Consider the following 19,243-nt stretch of genomic DNA (forward strand, 5'->3'; position numbering starts at 1 on the left):
TGAATTTGAAACAACACAAAAATCCATTAAAATATGTCAAATCTATCCTTAAGTACGCAAGTCCCTAGTGTAGACATGGGTGACGGTCAGAGCGTGAATCAAAGCCAGGTCACGGAACTAGCTGAGCAAAATGTTGTATGCTGCAAAGTTTAGTCTTTGCTGACACAGAGCACTATTCTCAGTTTTTGGGGATTAAAGTCAGTTTTCTGACCCTTTCCTTATAATTTCTATTAATGTTCGTTTGATTAAAAACATACTCTTGGAGCCTGAAATAAAAGTCCAATCCTGCTCTTCCAGTGACTCGCTCACACAGACCACCTAACCTCCCTACCCCTCCGTGTTCCTTGTGTCGGGTAAAGACAGTCATACTGACCTGGTGTGGCTGCCGAGGGGGTTACAGGGGCACAGGTGAGGTCGAAGGTCGGGCACCGACAATCCAAGGAACCAAAACAACCCAAACAGAGAATGGAATTCCCATCTCTCAAGTCTCTGTCCAGATGAGGTTTGGGTGCCCGGTTGTGGGTGGGAGCGGGCAGGCTGGGGCACTGAGGTGGGGAATCAGCGGCCTGGGAGGTGGCCGGTGCGAGGCAGCAGTGCCAGGGGAAAGTGTGTCAGAAGTGGGTGGTTGTGTGTTGGCTGAGTTCAGAGCAGGACGTCCCTGGACAAACAGGCAGGAGGGGGGCTCCACTGAGTCGTCAGGGTGGGGACCAGGAGGGACTCTGGCCCCTGGTGGTGATCTGACCATCAGCCAGGTGGGGCCTCTGTCCAGTTTCAGGGCAGGAGCAGAGGATGGATCGAGGCCAGAGCAGGTCCCATCCACGCTGAGATGCTCAAGCTTCTGAAACAGATTTCCTTCATTATGTGCTACCAAGAGGGGGTGGGTTCGGAGCTGGGGCCTCGCCAGCCTGCAGGGGGCAGTCCTGGGTGCAGGGGTCCCCGTGCTGTCCTAGCAGCGATGGGGAAAAGGACCAGGCCTGTAACATTTCTTTCCCCATTTTAGACCAAGAGAAGTGAAACTAATAGATCATATAAAATTGACATTGCTTTCTAAAGCCTTGGGGTTTTAATATGTTCCAAAAGTGCCTTTTCCTCAGAGCAATCTCCTAATACTATTTTATTAAATGAACGTTATCATTACAGACTTCCCCCTGGGCGTATCTCCCACCACCAGGATGTTGATAAATACCTGCAGCTGTGGGGTAAAGGAAACCTCACAGAGAGAAGAGAGACAGCCTTGCAATTGTGGCAAAAATAACGCATGATTTAACTTATATTATGAAAATCCAGAAGAAATAGCACATATTTTCCCTTGAATTTTGAAACCGCAAAATTTAGGAGTCGTTTGTTACAATTAATTTCTAATCACTGTTTACAGTTTTATTAAATATTTTCACCTCTTACCGTAAACCCTGGTCGATTTTGAATATTACTATTCTCGAATTAATGACATGCCTTATTTTTCATTTTCTTCACAGGGTGAAAAAGGAAGTGAGGGGGAACCAGGAAGACAAGTAAGTCGAGCCATAAAGATGCTCTTCTCCCCAGGGCTCCCAGGTTCTCGGTGGTCCTGTTGCGAGGATGGAGCGTGCAGGGGTGGGAATGATGCCCCAGCTCTGGGTTTCCAGTCCGTTTGTCTACAGCGAGAAAGTGTTCTCATTTATTTTTACACTTTTCTTCAGAAGTTTTAGAATGCCTTCCTTTTTGCATAGTAAACATCGGTTGATCAACGTTTTCTTAAGTTCATAAAATGAACCTAAGCACTTTAAAAGAGAGGATGTGCGGGTGGAAGAGCTGGGTAGCTTCGATGGTGGCTTCTGTTCTGGGGCTCTAGCCGCGGTGTCACACTGCGCTCGCTTTAATCCTCGTCCTGCCTGCCCCGTGTTCCCAGATCTCCCCATCGTCGCTTACTGCATGACCATGATAGGTGACGTCCGGGATAGGTGATAACCCAGGCAGACTCGCAGACTGCCCGTGACTCTGTCGTTATGTGGAGCTCGCGTGGAGAACAAGAGGCAGGCCGGCCACGGTCGGGGCGGGAAGAACCAGAGCCCCTGAGCAGGGAAAGGCTGACGTGTGGGGCTCTCTCTGTTCTCTCCTAGGGCATTTCCTTGAAGGGAGAAGAAGGCATCATGGGCTTCTCTGGAGCGCGGGTAAGCCACGCATCTTGTCACTGCAGATTGCTTTGCTTTGTTTTAAATAGGTTTACTTTTCACAGCAGTTTTAGGTTCATAGCAAAGTTGAGCCAAAAGTACAGAGGTTTCTCGTGCCTTCCCTGCCCTCCCACACACACGCACAGCTTCCCTCACTATCAATGCCCCACACCAGGGCAGTCCTCGGGCCCCGGTCAATGAGCCTATGTTGATTGACACTTCATTATCACCCAATAACTGTGGTTTTTAGACGGTGCCCATCCATTTGGAGGAGAGTGGGAACAGAACACAAACATTTCCCCTTGTATTAGTTGGGCTAAATTAACTTGTGGTAACAAAAATGTAGACTGCCTCCAACACAAGAAGTTGGTTTCTTGTTGTCATAAGAGTCCAACGAAATGGGATGGGGGTGGGAGTGGGGGTGTCTGCTCCCGAGGAGGGTTGGCCACCTGTGGCCCCCATGCCCGGGGACAGACCGCCTTCTTCAGAGGGTAGCCTCCAATGACACCTGCCACTTCTGCCCTCCCTCTGTCGGCCAGGACTCGGTCACTGGCCAAACCTAGCGCAAGTGAGCTGGGCAGTGTGGCCAGAGTCACAGGCCAGGAAGAGGAGAAAGTGGCCTTGCGGTGACCACCTGGTAGCCACTACCACTCAAGAGACATGTTGTAGTCTCTGAAAATCAGCACAGAGACTCGTGACAACATCAGAGCACAGGCCAGTTTATCTCTTTGCCACTCTTACACTACCATCTTTACGGATTTCTCCACGTTTCTTTGAGCGGTAGGCAGGATGTGTTATCGCTTGATAGTTTTAGTGTCTCTAAAAGGCCCCATCTCCTTTAGAAAATAAAAGGAGTCTTTGGATGGTTTTGACACTTTCGTAGTGAAGTACTTTATTTGAGTCAATGTCAGGTGCCATAACAGTGCCCTCTGGGAAACGTTGCTGCATCTGCTGAACTGTTACTGTTTCTCTTTTCTGTTCTTCCCAGGGTGCCCCTGGCTTCGATGGTGAAAAAGGCTCACCAGGACAAAAAGTAAGTTTGTTGCGTAAAATGCAGTGTGTTCCAGGCTGAAGACATCTTACAAAGGTCAAATATGAAGACTGTGACATCCTAGGAAAGGAAAATAGCCCCAGAAAAAACATTTAAAACTTTCCCTACATTTGCAGTAGCGTAAATGGTCCTTCCTCCCAGATCACACGCAATGCTTCAGTCAGACTGTTTACCTTTTTCCTCGTCTTTACAGTGGTTCTCGCCGCGCAGGCTTCCCATTGTCCAGCCCCAGCAGCACAGCTTCTGTACCAGGCTCACCTCCCCCTCTGCGTCACTGTGGGGCATTCTCGGAGAGACTGTCCACGTGGTGACCAAGGGTCCACCTACATTTTCTACATATTGATCTCGCACATTTTGACACTTCATTTATCTTCAGTGAGACCCAATTAGTTATTTTTATCCTTTGTTCTATGACCAGATTTTTGGCAGTTTTTTTTAGAAGAAAGTGTTATGTGAGAAATGTATTATGAATCTGGATCAGGCTTAGAATTGTCTGAACACTAGGTCATATGAGAGAGTATGGAAATGGATTTTTTTTGATTAATGGTTTATTTATTATTTTCACTATTCGTTGTTTTAACTATTTCAGTGATAGAATTTATGGCTCACCTCCTTCCCATCGCAGACCCCTAGCACTCTTCCCAGAGGCACCCACTGTTAGTAGCTCTGTGGGTGTTGTTTCATAAGTGGTAGCATTTATATGCATACAATGTAACAGCAGAAAGTAAACATTATGCATGCCACTCTGCCACATGTCTTTCTCAGGCAGTGCACCTTAGAGTTGGTTCTGCGTCAGCACGTCAGCACGTACACGTCTACCTGGTTCTGTTAACAAGCTGTGAAGCTTTGCAGTAAATGGGTGTAACTGTAGCTGCTTACCGAGCCCCTAGCAGGGTTTCTAGCTGCTTGCTATTTCCAGCAATCATGCGGTCAACATTGTGGTACTCACATCTTGGTGCCCATGGGCTAGTATTTCCCTAATTCAGTCCTTGTAGGTCCACAGAAATAGACTTTTTAAAAACTTGATTCAGCCTCCATCATGGCTCCACTGAATCCTATCCTTGGCTCCATCACAGGATGGCAGTGTGACATCTGGAAAACCGTAAGGACACAGCTAGTGAGCAGTAGGGTTCGTCAGTCCCCCTGCAGGGAGTTTTGCTGTTTGTCCTGGGCCTACAGATGGACCTGGCCTCCCAGGTTCGATGTCTGACCTCTGCTGGCTCTAGGCACACGCCGTGTGAACCTCGTGCTCTGGTTTTGACCACCCACAATTGAGCACCAATCTTCATTCCTTCCTGCAGCCTCAGTCGGTCTTATTCTTCCCGTTCCTGTCCTTTTCTCCTAAACTCAGGTCAGGACGACACCGAGGTTTGCCTGAATTGTAGCCGTCTTCTCCTAACCTTAGTAAGGGATAGGAGTACCCGCAAAGACAGCACGCACGCCTGGTGGACAGCCGTCCGTGCTACACCCCAACCAAAGGCCAAGCGGCTGGATTCTAGTTTAAGGATGACAATAAGCGGGTGCTGTAAAGAGACAGAGGACTAAAGCGAGCATTAGCATTTAAAAGTAAGCCGTTTCCACCTACCCCACGTAATTAAAGTGCTACTGCTAATATTTTGCCCGCCATGTGCCAGTGAGTCATAATTATGATCTGTTTTTCTACACCCAACACTAGGGAGATACAGTGTTTTTAAAGTGCTGTTCAACACAGCTGCCCCTAGACCTCAGAAGTTAGTGAAGGACAAGATGCCCAGCAGGCACTGACCACCTGGGGCCTCTAACTGCTGAGGCCCAGATGTTAGGATCGAAGGCTCACGTCTTCCAGCTTGCCTTCTGCACTTGCGATAAGCGGGGAAGACGCGGGTACTTCCGGTTAAGTGGGACATCTCAGTGGCTGCGGGGAATGGTTTGCTCGACTATACAGGTAGAAAATGCCCAGGACATGTACACAGGGCTGAGCCACCCCGCTCGTTGGCAGCTAATGCACTGCAGGCGTGTCTCATGTGCACACACAGCTGAGTCGTCCTCCTTGCCAGTAGCAGACATGTCTACATGCGTTACCCACCTGGCCAAGCTGCCATTACTCCCCAACTAACTTTTCAGTTGTACTCACAGACTGGTTTTATGATGAAAATGGAACCAGAAACCAAAAGCAGCTCCAAGGACCAACGGTGAGCACCAGCTTAAAAACGCATCCAAATGGGATGAGCCAAAAAAGAGAAGATTCTGGGAAAGAGTGTTGTTGGCCCCTCCCTCGTTCCTACGGAGGTTGATGGAACTGCCATTCGTTCTGTTCGTTTGAACTTTTTCTAAAAGGGAATGGGGAAGTGTGTTTTATCCATTTGGTTATAGTAAACTCTCTGAAAAATGAGAGATTGTTTCCCCTCCTTTTTCTAGGAGAAACGTATTTTTAGTATCTAAGCAAAAGCTTTTCACAGCCTAGAGTCACTTAAAATAGTGTTCATTGAGACCTCATCTCCTCTGAGGACTAATGGCAACCCCGGTGTGATGTCATCAGGAGCCCTCCCTGTGTCAGTGGGACTGTTGCACTGTCAAAACTGCTCAGGACTCAGAGGAGGTGGCATTGACACCGGGTGTAACAGGAGGTGACTGATTCTCACCAGCTGCCTATGCGGGAAGGTTGGTGATGGCCATGTAGTTATCTCTGGAAAGCTCCACGTGGAGACACCTGGTTTCAGACTGGGTTCTTTTATTGAAAGCTCCCTGGCTTCCATTCTCGCATGCCAAATTCTATTTCATTTTCAGGCTGGCAGTCTCTTTGCGGAGGTGCCCCTGTCGTGAGCACATTTCTTATACCCAATACATCCTCATTGACGCTGCTCAGCCACTGAAGTGGGAAAGGGTGCAGTAAACAAATGAAGATCAGGGAGATGAGCGTCTCGGTCACACTACTGACCACAGGAAACTGTTTTAAGCACTTGAGAAGTATACATGTCCCTATAAGCATCTGATTATAAATTCTCTTTATCTCTTTGTTATAGCCAGTCCCTAATGACTTCTGCCTAATGATTTTCCCGAGCTTAGTTTGGGCTGTTTCTACCCTTGAAAAAGATAAAATTGACTACTTCTAAAATTCTACAATCAGAACTTCAAATAATTGCAGTCGAATTAGTGATGTGTTATTAAATTTGAGGGGACAGGAAGAGACGAATCTATACTTTCGAAGCACTTGATAATTATTCATTCTAAAATAGACATTTATCTGAGCGTCACTTTCCTGACTTCAGTTCTCTGAATGCTGAGGGTGCTGTGACACGCTTCTTGGCAGGAGCTCAGGAACCCCCAGCTGGTCCTTCCTAGGATTGTGGTTTCCAGCACCACCCTGGGTAGCACCCTCAGATAATTCCTCCTTGACCACACCCCCTTGTTACCTGCCCCCTGTTGTGATGTCTGTCACACAGAAACACAAAGGGGACAGTTCAGATCATTGTTTTGATTCTTGGGATCTACACTGTTGGGTTCCAGCTGCCAGTGCTCTGAGATGAGCTGTGAGTACAGACTTTTCCCTTTACTCTGCTGAGTTATACATACTACGTAATACCCCACCCCCAGACCCCCATCAATTCATCTGCTGCCAAGAACTCACAGGGAAACTTCTAGATCATTATTATGGCTATCGAGGCTCCAGACTATTGGGGTTCTAGCTGCCAGTAGTCTCAGAGGCATCCTGAGTGCTATTGAATTTTTCCCCTTTCTCCAATTGGTTTTACGTAATACCCAGTTAATTCCAAACTGTTCAGACATATTTCAAAACTGTTGGAGCTATTTTGGCTTAATCAACACAGTGGTAAGCACTTGGTAATTGGAGATGCTTGTTATTGCTTGTTGATGATGTCACTGCACTCTGAGCGAGGCCTGGGTGGCCCAGAATGATGAGATTTGACAGAATCCAGTGCCTTGTTTGAACTGGGTTGTTATGTCAGCGCTGGACACAGCTCAGCCTGAATGCCTGCTTACCAACCCCCCAGTCACTGGCAAGCTCTTCGAGGACTCCTAGCCTAGCCTAGCCTATCCCATGAGATGGCCTCGAAAGAGGAGGTCATTTTTAAAGATTGGCACCTGAGCTAACAACTGTTGCAATCTTTCTGTTTTTTCTGCTTTTTCTCCTCAAATCCCCCCAGTACATAGTTGTATATTTTATTTGTGGGTCCTTCTAGTTGTGGCAGATGGGACACCACCTCAGCATGGCCTGATGAGTGATGCCACGTGCGTGCCCAGGATCCGAACCAGTGAAACCCTGGGCCGCCAAAGCAGATGGTGTAAACTTAACCACTCAGCCATGGGGCTATCATTTTTTTAATCATTTTTTAATATCATTTTTAATATCAGAGAAATTTGCCTTCACTTTTGAATCTTCAGCTCCACCTAGTGTGAAAGTCAGTTTAAATCATAGACCCACAATGAAAAAACTCAAAATTAAGCCAATCTTAGTTCATTCTAAACCACATGACTTTCAGTATGCATGCTCCTAGATTTCAAAATATCCTGTAAAATAATTAATGTACTTTTTTTATACCATTGGCACCTGGCCTTCTGAATTTTGAGGGCCTTACTGTACCTATTCTTTAGCAAGAGGGAATATTTCTAGATTTTTGAAAAGCTTTGTACATCTGTCCAGATATAACATGTCTCATAAGGGTAAACTTTCTCTTTCGATAATATTCAAGGGAATTTGAAAGCAATAATTAGCATTAGAGATTTTTTTTTTTTTTTTTTTTTGCCATTTTTCCTACTATATGCCTTGCAGTAGGTCTTTTTACGTTGACAAATCTAGGAGATCTGAAAGCTTCCTCCACCCACATTTCTCTCTCAATCCCTAGATTTGGGAAGTTCTCTTCAGTTATTTCGTAGAGCACACTTTCTGCTCCATTTCCTTTTCCACGCCCTCAGGAATTCCAATGATTCTTAAGTTGCATTTTCTCATTGAGTCAGCTAGTTCTCGGAGATTTTCTTCAGTTTTTTTAATTCTTAGTTCTCTTTCTTCCTCTGTCTGGAGTCATTCAGCCTGTCTGTCTTCAATTATGCTAATTTGCTCCTCTATGGTGTCTACATGGGCATTCAGGGAGTCTGTATTCTGTTTTATCTGATCCATTGTATCTTTCATCTCTAGTATTTCTGATTGATTCTTCTTTATAGTTTCAATCTTTTTTGTGAAGTAACTCCAGAACTCGTTGACTTGTTTCTCTATATTTCCTTTTACCTCATTGAGTTTTTTGATGATAGCTGCTCTGAACTCATTTTCACTTAGTTTACCTATTTCCAAGTCCTCAGGACTTAATTCTGTGTTTTTATTGTTTTCTTGTGGACTGGAGCTTTTATAAATTGCTGGCTGGTAGAGGAGCAGTTTTTGCGCATGGTGCTATTATTCGGTTGCAGTTACAGCCTGTCGCCACTAGATGGGGGCTGAGAGCCACGTGTTCTGAGCCCTCCGCCTTCAGCCACGTTGGCGGCGCGCAGCACGGGCTGGGGGAGGAGGGGCACTTTCTCTCGCCTGCAGAGCTGGATTCTAATCACCTCTGGCTCTCTGATTTCCCAGGGCCCTGGCTTGATGGGATCCCCCCACACAAAAGCTTTCCCCCGTTAGAGGGTTTCCACTGCACAGCGGTGGGAGTCCTGAATGATAACACGGACACGCGGCCACCCACCCCCTCCTTCCCACACCCGCGGCAGCGATCCCAGTCTCTAGGGGTGGGAGTGAAGTTCTCTCCTACCCTGTTCCAGCTCTTCCAACAGCAGCTCCAGCCTCTCCACCCTCCGTTGTTTGGCTGCTGTGGGTCTCTGACGATTTGTGTTATTAGGATTTTTTTTTGGTTGGAAAGCAGTTGCTCTTTTTGGTTGTAATTTGGAGGGGAGAGAGTCCCAGTTGAGCTCATGCCACCATGTCGCTGACATCATTTGAGATTTTTTTTTTTTTGAAGAGAAAAAAATTCTAAATTGAAAGGCTCAAATGCTTCTATTTGGTGTTAACTGAGATTTTTCAAAACCATCTTGGGAGAAGGTTTTAATAGATGGATCAGGTTGTCAACACTCAACCCCACTGCTCAGTCATAAAATCATTGAAGTGGGCAACTGAGCATTTGTGCCTCCTGCAGTGATGCAGTAGGAAGGACACAGTACCCTCCGTGAATGGTTCTTGCTCAAAAGATGAACCTGAGCCTAATGAAGGCAGTAGATCTAACTAATTCAGAGAAAACATGGGGGCTAGAGGCGCATTCATACCACAACACAGGGTGCAGTGGAGCGAATCCACCACGTAGGATCTTTGCACCACAGATGACCCAGTTTCTTCAAAAGAACAACAAAAAATTGCTAAAAAAGCAGAAAGGAAGAGGAAACTGTTATGAATTAAAAGAGAATTAAGAGATATATCAGCCAAATGTCATATTTGGACTTTGTTTGGATCCTGATTCTAGCAAAACAATTTAAAAAGACATTTTTGAGACCAAAATCAAGGAAAATTGAACATAGACTGGGTAGTAGGTGATTTTAATTAATTATTGTTACTTTTGTTAGACATAATAGTGGTATTGTGGTCCCTTCTTTATATGTCAGAGATAAAAGTAAGCACAGCACATCTTTCCTGCAGGGAAGCAGAGGACTGGATGGTTATCAAGGCCCTGATGGACGCCCGGGACCCAAGGTAAGCTCAGTTTTCACCTGGATGGCCTTCTTTCTTCCCTTTGAGTAATGTCCTGATCACCTCCTGTTCACTCCTGTATAATACAAGATAACCAAACACACAGCACCCAGCACTGGAGATGCAAGATGGACACTCATTTATCAGTCACGTGATCCCAGCCATGGCGAGGAGGTTGCTGCACGCCATGCAGGGCTACGTGGAGGCTGCATGGGGGCCTGCACTGGGAGCACAGTGAACCGGCAGGCCTGTGGGAGGCTGACTGTGTAGTAACAAGAGGATGGAGTGCCCCCGTTCCCAAGGGAGGAGATGACTGACTTGTTGAAAGATTCCATGGGCTGGCAGGGAGGGGAAGCCCAGTAGGCTGAGGACCAGGTGGGGCACAGCTGCTCCAGCTGACAGGGGGGCCAGCCAATGGGGAGCCCTTCCTGCTGGGCGGGGGGCATATCTGGTGAGGACAGGGGCCTCATGGTTAGGCCTTTTGGGCCTGTGAGGCTCAGAGACGTCAAGGCAGCACACGGAATTGTGGGTCTTACAGCTCAGACGGTATCATGTCAGGGTGCAGTTGCATCACCCCTGTTCAGATACCAACGTCAACACAGAATAGCCTGCCCTATGGAAGGCACAGTCTCCTGAGACGCCTGGACTTTGCGCCATAGCGTAGTGGAGATGCTGCCTCAGGCACAGTCTGTGCGTTGATCACTCAGAACAGCCACTCTGCTGAGCAGACAGTCCACATTCAGCTTTGTTCTTTGGGACTATGCATGTTGTCCAAAACTCCAAAAGGCCGGTCTCACATGCTTCTATTTTCCTCTTTTCTTTCTCCAGGGAGAAGTGGGTGACCGAGGCCTGCCGGGACCGCCTGCCTACTCCCCTCATCCTTCCCTGGGGAAAGGTGTGTGCGTGGTTTCTCTTGCATGTGTACATTACATGTGTGTTCTCTTCTGTTAAGGACGCAGAGTCATGAACTTCCAGGAAAGGTTTTTCTAAGCAAAACAAAACAAAACAAAAAAAAGATGTTTATGATATAAGCTTTGGAGAGTCTTGGTCTCACATACACCTGCTCTCGTGGCTCCAATGTGGTATCACGGAGACACCCTCATTGGTCTCCTCTTCCTGAGAGAGTGCTCCCCACTTTCCAGGTGCGACCCCTCCATTGGGAAGTTCTTTCATGTCTGCGTACCTTGTGCAGATTCTGCACACCTGCACTTTCACTGAAGGAACCAGGCCTTGCACACCGGGCCTCCGTGGCAGCAGTCCCAGCTGCCTTCCCTCACATCTGCTCCAAAAGTACCGAGATGCTGACGCCCCCTGCTCACCAGTCTAAAACCCGGAATTGATCGTAATCCATAACCTGTAAACAGTCACATCCTTTACACTTCAGGGAACTAAGCCCCCAGATGTTTGCACAGAGCTACGACCTGGGACCATGCTCCCGCTGTCACAGTTGACCACGGGGTGGGGGTGAAGGATTGGGCAGGTGCTGCAGCTCATGCTCCGCTCCTCGTTTTAGCTCAGCCGTCCAAACTGGCCAGAGCAGACTGAAACAGGATTCCAATTCTGTGATTAGAGCAGTGCTCTCTGAGCCTTTTGGAATGTGCATCCTTATAGGTTAAAAAAAAAAAAACGTTTTCAGCACCCCTCTGAATAATCATCTGTATGTTTACTTATGGGTAGTGTATCCGTGTTATAGGGGGTTCCACGAGGGCAGGGGTTTTTGCCTGTGTGGTTCACTGCTGCATCCACAGCTTCTAGGACAGCACCAGGCGCTCAGTAAATATTTACCTGAGTGACTGAATGATGCTCGTGCGAACATGTATGCATCACACAGGGGTTTTAAAGGGGGAGAGTTTTTATTTTTATTTATTTATTTTTTTTTTTTTTAAGATTTTATTTTTTCCTTTTTCTCCCCAAAGCCCCCCGGTACATAGTTGTATATTCTTCGTTGTGGGTCCTTCTAGTTGTGGCATGTGGGACGCTGCCTCAGCGTGGTTTGATGAGCAGTGCCATGTCCGCGCCCAGGATTCGAACCAACGAAACACTGGGCCGCTTGCAGCGGAGCGCGCGAACTTAACCACTCGGCCACGGGGCCAGCCCCAAAGGGGGAGAGTTTTTAAATAAAGATACTGCAGTGTTGTTTCCCGGTGGGTGATCTGCCTCAGGCCTCTCATCTGTGTCCCGGGGCCCAGGGCTCACTATCCTGCTCAGGGGCGACCATCCAACCACTTCTGCATATCTTCATCCAACGTCATTGAGAACATAGAACAGAGCCGGGCCGAGGACAAGGTGTCGGGGAGCCCCCTAGAGATCTCTCTCCAGGTTGACTTTGAACCGTTAATGAGTGTATTTTGGATCCATGCTCACACCCGGGAGTCCGCCTCGTGTAGAGCCCGCGCTCGCCTCCTTTCCGTGGGGTCCAGCGTGCCTGCCGAGCAGAAACCCCAGGAGACGGAACATGAGGTTGACTTAGTGTTGGTGATTTTGGTGAAGTGGAAATGCTGTCTTTGAGGCTTTGGGAACGTAATATTTAAAATTAATGTTGGCTATCTCTCTTTTTCATTCATCGGAAACGTCACTGACCGGGAGCCCAGAATTGATTTAGTTGGCCTTTTCCACCCTGAATTCCTAGAAACCACACTCAGAAGGTGGATGTTTTAAATTCGTTTTTTCCCAAACTCAGAGTCAGCAAGTCCACCGCTGCGCGTGTTGCCACCTGATGGCTGGCGTCCCTGTGGTGCTGGTGAGCCGAGTGTTCACCGAGCCGCAGTCCAGGGCTCCTCAGGGCGAGAGGTTGGCTAATGAGCAGATCTCCTCAGGGGAGAAAGGAAAATAAATGTCTCCCTTACAAAGTAGCATTGCAGGAGCTTGTCCAAACGCGAAAGTGAGGGAGCTTTGTATCGAAAAAAGAAGGATTGCGAGGTAACTAAAAATAAAAGTAACCTTGCTCTTCTTCCAAACAAATGGGCAGGTCTGCGGTTTTCAATTTGATCTTGTCTCTTTTTATTCCGTGGCTGACGTTTACATAGTGCTTACCGCGTGCCAGGCAATGATCTAAGCTGTTCTAACCGCACTTGTCACTTGATTTACTCCTCCTAACAACCCCATGAGATGGGGACTGATCTTAGCCCCATTTTACTGATGGAGAAATTGAAGCACAGGGAAGTTAAGTAATGTGCCCAGGGTCACGTCTGTAATAAGTGGAGGAACAGGACTCCCACCTGAGCCGCTTGGTTCCAGAGCCCAGACCCTCCCTGGGGTCCCTCATGTGTACAAGGCAATTATGATGCCCAGCAAATCTCCTTATTTTAAGGACTTTCTTTTGAGATTAAAAAATTAAAGATCACATACAGAGTGGTGGCTTTCCTGACAGTTGCTATTATCTGTACAAGAAAACATAATATTCTTTGCTTTTCTCTCGTCTTTCCCAGTTATGTTCCAGAAAAATGTGTTATCCAGTAAAGTGTTGCTATTTACACAGCCGAAGAATGTAGCAAAGAATGTAGCAAAGCCACTTTGTGGTTGTTGGTTTAGGGAGAAGGTTTGTGAGAGCTTTCACATATGTTATTCATCCAGCAAACAGCTATGAAAGGCCTATCGAGGCGGGAGCTGGGGCTCAGGGGAGGAGGGGTTCAAAGAGAATTGGCCCCTCCTCGCCTCTGGCCCCTGGCACCGTGCCTGCTGTGTGGGAGGACTCCTGATCAGATCCTTCCCTTCTTTATCCCCGCTGTAGACTCAGCTCCTGTCCAGCCCGAATTCCCACGACTCCCGTTTGCCTGGACCCCAACTCCAGCCCAAATCCCGCGGAGCACCCCCAGCTCTGCTTGCAGTCTGTCGTTCCCTCTGACTGCCCTTCCGTCAGCCATCCTCTGGCCTCTCCCTGCCCCGTCTCCCATCTGACTTCACCACGTAGGAGGCTCAGCTGTCCGTTGCGGTCTCCGTGAGAGCTGAGCGCCCGTGGGCAGGGTGCTTCACCTCTCTGTAAAGTTGGGGCTGTAATAGCATCCAGGCCACAAGAGCTTTACAGGAATCAGATGGATGTAAAGTGTCTAACGCTGAACCTAGTGCAACAGCTCAAGAATATTGTCTCCTTCCGATATTTTTACTCTCTGTGGCCCCTCAATACCAGATTTTTTCCCCTGAGTAATCTTCTCCTCCTTTGAAACCTCTCTTGTGTCCTCTTGGCATTCTGTGCCTCTCTATTGTTTTATGATATTTACAGGAATCTTGTATCACCCCTATTTGATCAGGAATGAGCTCCTTGAAAACAGGGACACTGTATATTAAACATTTGGACCCCCCCACACACACTTCACGCAATGTTCAGTGAATCCGTAAATACACGTTTAGTGAAAACGGGAGCATCTGTCACGAGTCCTCGACAGCAGTCCTCTTCTTATTCTGGGGTCTGTCTCGGTTCCAGGTGCCAGAGGTGACCCAGGATTCCCAGGAGCCCATGGGGAGCCAGGAACCCGGGGTGAGCCAGGAGACCCTGGCCCGCCAGGCCTCCCTGGCACGTCCATCGGAGATGAAGGTAACATGGTTCCCTGATGTCAAAACTAAGACCAAAGTACACCCCGGCAGATCTGCCCTCACCCACTGGGCCCTGCTGACTGACCGCACGGCTCTGTCGGGTGCTGCTCTTTCTCATAGACCAGGCGTGGCAGCCCCCGTGGGTCTCGCTACGTGTGGTGGATGTCTTCACAGACCGTTGTACCTGTCACGATACCTCCCTGACTGGGTTAGATTATGCCCTGATGAGTAGCTGGCACGATTCTGTCAGCAGGCCGGAAGAGCACGGCCGTGGTCAAATGTTGCAAAGTGCTGATAGCAACTCTGGGGCGTGATCTGGGGGCAAAGAGAGGGGCATTCGTAAAGTCAAAAAGTGGTGGTGAAATACACCACTGACCTCCACCCCTTAAGCCACTGACTGTACTGTGGACCCTCTGGTCCTGCTGGTGGCCTCCTGTGGGCGGCAGTGCCAGCTCAGCCGGTCAGTGTCAGAAGTCTCACGCTGCATGGGTTGCTGTTGCATTTCAGATGAGAAGAGAGGCTTACCAGGCGAAATGGGACCCAAAGGCTTCATAGGAGAGCCAGGCCTCCCTGCGCTCTACCCCGGCCCCCCGGGAGCTGACGGAAAGCCGGGGCTCCAAGGACCCCCAGGGCCCGCCGGACCACCTGGACCCGATGGTAAGTAGAGGGAACCTCCAGGGGGGGCATTCCAGTGCCCAGACAAAGGAGGCTGGCCCCAGCCGCATTTTCACTTGGGTTTTCTGCTCAATAATTCCATGAACTAATGCAGGAGGCAGTGCTTTGGGTGGAGCAGCAGCTCTGGGTGCAAATGGAAAAAGCTGGTGATGGAAGAAGGGCACAGCCTGGCCAACCTGCGTCAACAGTCCCGTGGCTGTTACACACTGAGGGCGGGCTGACTTGCCCTCGGCAAGCGTCTGAGGGGGGCGGTGTGGAAGCAGATGGAAACCGAAAGCTATCAGTGTCTGCGATAGCCCGTACCCCTTCGTCCACAGCGGAGGGCTCACCCTTGACGTGCAGCCTCTCTCTGTTTCACCAATGACTTTAAGTAGGCTCGATAATCTGCCTTCTCAGGCCATGCAGAGCCAAGGCGACAATGGAACAGGTGACTATAGTTGATGACAAGAAGAGATGGCTTCTGTACTTCTGAAAAGAAGTGGCAGCCGTCGGCCAAGGCCGAGATGGATGGCCATGAAAGTCTATACGCTAGATGAGCATGAGAATCTGGGCCCCCCGTGCTCCCTAGGGGCAGCACAGAGTCCCAGCCCGAAGTGGTTGTTCCAGGTCCCCATGTTATCATGGCTCATCTTTTAGTTAGAATGTTCTAAGGAGGCAGGAAAATGTGCACTCTGTATCTTTGAACTTGCCATCAAAAACGGTTATTCTTTTCAGCTTCGAAGTTGAAAGAGTTATGTTTCAGAGGTTGTAACATCTCCTAATGGGAACATTTCATCCCCTCAAGAGATGAGACAAATGAGGCAGTGGAAGAAAACATGAGGTCACAATTTCTTATGTGACATGGACCACATCTAGCAGCCTCTTCTTTTAAAAATATTTGACTTGAAATTCTCTGACATCCCCCTTGATAATCTCTTAGAGCTTCCTCTCTTTGGGGAAGAGCATCGTGTTTGCTGGTGGACAGTGTTTGGACTTGGCTAAGGGGCAAATCCAGGCTTGAATTGCTTTGGAAGTTCCTTCTGTTTGCCGTCTCTGGAACGGAATCTGTTGGGGGTGTTAGAAGCATGTCTACTGTACATCCTTCTTCCATTAAAAACTCAGCTGTCACTTCTCTGATTCCATTTTTGTATTCTACAGAGAATTTTTAAGTTAATGTGGTTCTACTTTTCCAGTTTTCCTTCAACTGGAAAAACCAGATTCTCACATTCTTTAGAAAATTTTTAGGTACAGTTATTTCCCTAGGATTCGCCAAATAGTTTTGAGCAGTGTTATCTGTAATATTTTTAATTATCCTGGAAGTAACATTTATTACTGTGACATCTGGGATAATGGCTAAGTTTCTATGAATATTATATTTCCTAAGTAAGTGGTATCTGTTGAGTTTTCCTTTTTTGGCAACAGAACATGATGTGTTAAAAATGAAAGCATAATTCCATTTTGAGAAAGACACAGTCACACGTTGTCTTGCTTTATAAATCTTGCTTAGTAAATCTATGATTTACTAACATAATTCATCTGTAAACAAATTAATTTCTGGTCCATGTTGTAGACTGAAGGGGGAATTTACAAAACAGATGGAATGGTATCCAATAAATTGTATCAACCTAAAATTTTAAAAGCACACAACTTAAGTTCTCCTTGAAATATTTATTTTACCCTGTGAGACACATTGTTTCCAGATTACTTTTTTAAAAGTTATCTCTTGTACAAAAAGTAGCCAACCATAATGGCCTTTTAAAACATTTTTGTGTATAGTCATAATTTAACATCGGTGACCTAGATTCCCACAGAGTTCTTAACTTTTCCCTTATAGTGAAACTGTTGGATTCTTTTCTTGTTAACTGCATTTCATCCTGTTTTATGTGCTGCTACTGATGAAAACCAGAATTTTTAGTCTTCTGCGGTTCCAGCAAAATCAAGCTGTGAAGTCAGTCTTCTTTCTGAGCTAAATATCTTGCTTCCTCCTTGGTCCAGCTCAGTTCACTAAATCGAGTATTGAGGCAGTTCCATTGTGTTCTAGAGTAAGTCAAATGCTGCCTGGTTTGTGATGGCCCTTGGCCTCTTCAGAAAAATCGTGTGGAAAACATCTAAGAGGCACACTGCTATTCTATAGGACTTGTTTGAAGTTATTAGTTTATTAGCTAACGAAAAAACACCCTAGGAGAGAGGAAGAATGGCACCTTAAGATGGCCATATGAGGCTTTTGGACAGATTTGCAAACACTATAAGGAACCCCCACCGTCTCATTGTTCACATGTACAAGGCCAACATCCCTGAAGTATCTGTGATTAAATAACCACCTTCTGATATGGTGCTTTTCCTAACACGTGGGGAGAACTTGGAGATAAAATAAAGCCCACAGAGTCCACCACTGGACTGAAATGCTCCTGACCCACTCACCAGTGACCCGCGGAGCCGCATCTGGGCTGCCGTTTTGCTCCCTGGCAGCCTGTCAGCCTCACAGGATGCAGTGGCATCCTCCTTCACACTCGCTCCTCTTGGCCTCCCATGACGCCCCGCCGTCTGTGCCTCTTGTTGTCTCCTGGCCTGTCCTTTCTAAGGCTCCTTGGCTGGCTCTTACTTCTTCATCCCCTCTGCCCATCCAGGGACAGTGGAGTTCCTTGAAGTCCAATCTTGGCCCTTCTCTGTGTACTCGCCACCTAGATAAACCCATCCATTCCCATGAACCTAAATATGAGCTCCATGCCAGCACTCCCTAATTGTGTCTCTAGCCTAGACTCATATGAACTATTCACCTGTCGCATAGTCACCACTGTGTGTCTGGTGACCATGTGTGTCCAGAAGTGAACTCTGGATCTCCTGCTCCCCGACTCCCGGCCCAACATGCCCCTCTCCTGGGCCTCGCCCATCTCTACAAGCCCGGGCGCTCAGGCCAGAGCGCACCCACACTCTGCATCCATCGCCGAGTCCCGGAGATTCTGCCTCTTGAATCTCGGATCTGTCCGTTGCTCTTCATTTTGCTGCCTTTGTCCTAATTGAAGCCCCCACGCTTAGTCAGCTGGAAGAGCAGCCCACACTTGAGCAGCTTCCATTCCTTCTCTCTCCAGTCAATTGTCTACACAGCCAGCGGGTCCTTTTACATGTAAATTAGACTGTGTAACTTCCCTCCTCAAAACCCTTTAATGGCTTCCTATTGCCCTTGGGCTAAAATGCAATCCCTGCCTTTCCTCCTACCTCAGGGACTTAGGCATGCTTATCCTCTCTCTGGAACATCCCCTCCGCCCCTCTTGGCTGGCTCGGTTTTATTCTCTAGTGAAGGGTCAACTTCCTCAGAAAGGGCTCTTCTGACGCCTGTCCCCAGCTGCAAACCGGCTTCTCCCCGTTACTTTCTCTGAAGGCTGCTGTTCTCACAGCTCTGGCTGTCGCTGCAAATTCTGTGTCGCTGTGTTTACTAAGGTGTGTCTGATGCGTGTCTCCACATCTGAACTGTAAGCTCCCTGAAGGCCTGTCAGTTTTGTTTCCAACTGTATACACAGTAACTGGCACGCTGCTGGGCTAGCATAGGCGCTGGATAAATGTTGATGAATGAACAGATAGATGGATGGATGTATGAATGAGAGACATTGTCACATATGTAGTAAGAACAAATCACACAGGACGGTAGTCATTGCCACCTTTCCATAAAGATTTATCCTTCCCCAAAGCGATCTGACATTCAGATTCTGGCGTCATTTTCCCAAGCAGATGGCAAATAGTTTTAAAATTCGGTGTTTTCCTCTCCTTCCTGCCTTCTTAATCTCCTCGTCCTCTCCTCCTCTCAGGTCCCCTGGGGTGGCTATGGCAACATGTATTTTAATTTGTTTGGAGGAGTTCTGTTGGATCCACGGAGCTGTGGGCGCTGCAGGGTTTGCAGTGAGGAGGACAGAACCAGTCAGGCAGACAGACGGACAGCCGGAGTCCATGCACGGCAGGGATGTTTCCTGGGCACGCGCAGCCCCAGTCTCACCACAAGGTGGTGCTCCTCTCGAGGGTGACACAGAGAGTTTGGTTGGCTTTTAGAGTCTGCCTCTCACACCTTTGCAGACGACGCAGGGCTTCTGAAGCCCCCTGATGCTAGCCGTGGGGGTGCGGGTCCGGAGGGGGGAGGTGAGCACGCAGAATCCAGATGAGTCACAAGTGATCTGCATTAATGACACCAACCCACGTGTGCACGTGCAT

At 47.9% G+C, this 19,243-nt stretch overlaps 1 protein-coding gene across 1 annotated transcript in view; it reads left to right on the top strand.

Moving 5' to 3' along the window:
- COL4A2 (collagen type IV alpha 2 chain) overlaps positions 1–19,243 on the top strand; it is a 191,000-nt gene that overhangs the window by 122,673 nt on the left and 49,084 nt on the right. The window contains exons 14-20 of the mRNA XM_023621825.2: positions 1,476–1,511; positions 2,100–2,150; positions 3,139–3,183; positions 9,809–9,862; positions 10,688–10,754; positions 14,280–14,390; positions 14,897–15,046. Of these exons, the coding sequence (XP_023477593.2) occupies positions 1,476–1,511; positions 2,100–2,150; positions 3,139–3,183; positions 9,809–9,862; positions 10,688–10,754; positions 14,280–14,390; positions 14,897–15,046 (514 nt within the window). The remainder of the gene's footprint in view (positions 1–1,475; positions 1,512–2,099; positions 2,151–3,138; positions 3,184–9,808; positions 9,863–10,687; positions 10,755–14,279; positions 14,391–14,896; positions 15,047–19,243) is intronic.

Source organism: Equus caballus, chromosome 17 (assembly GCF_041296265.1).
Source record: "Equus caballus isolate H_3958 breed thoroughbred chromosome 17, TB-T2T, whole genome shotgun sequence".
Classification (NCBI taxonomy): Eukaryota; Metazoa; Chordata; class Mammalia; order Perissodactyla; family Equidae; genus Equus; species Equus caballus.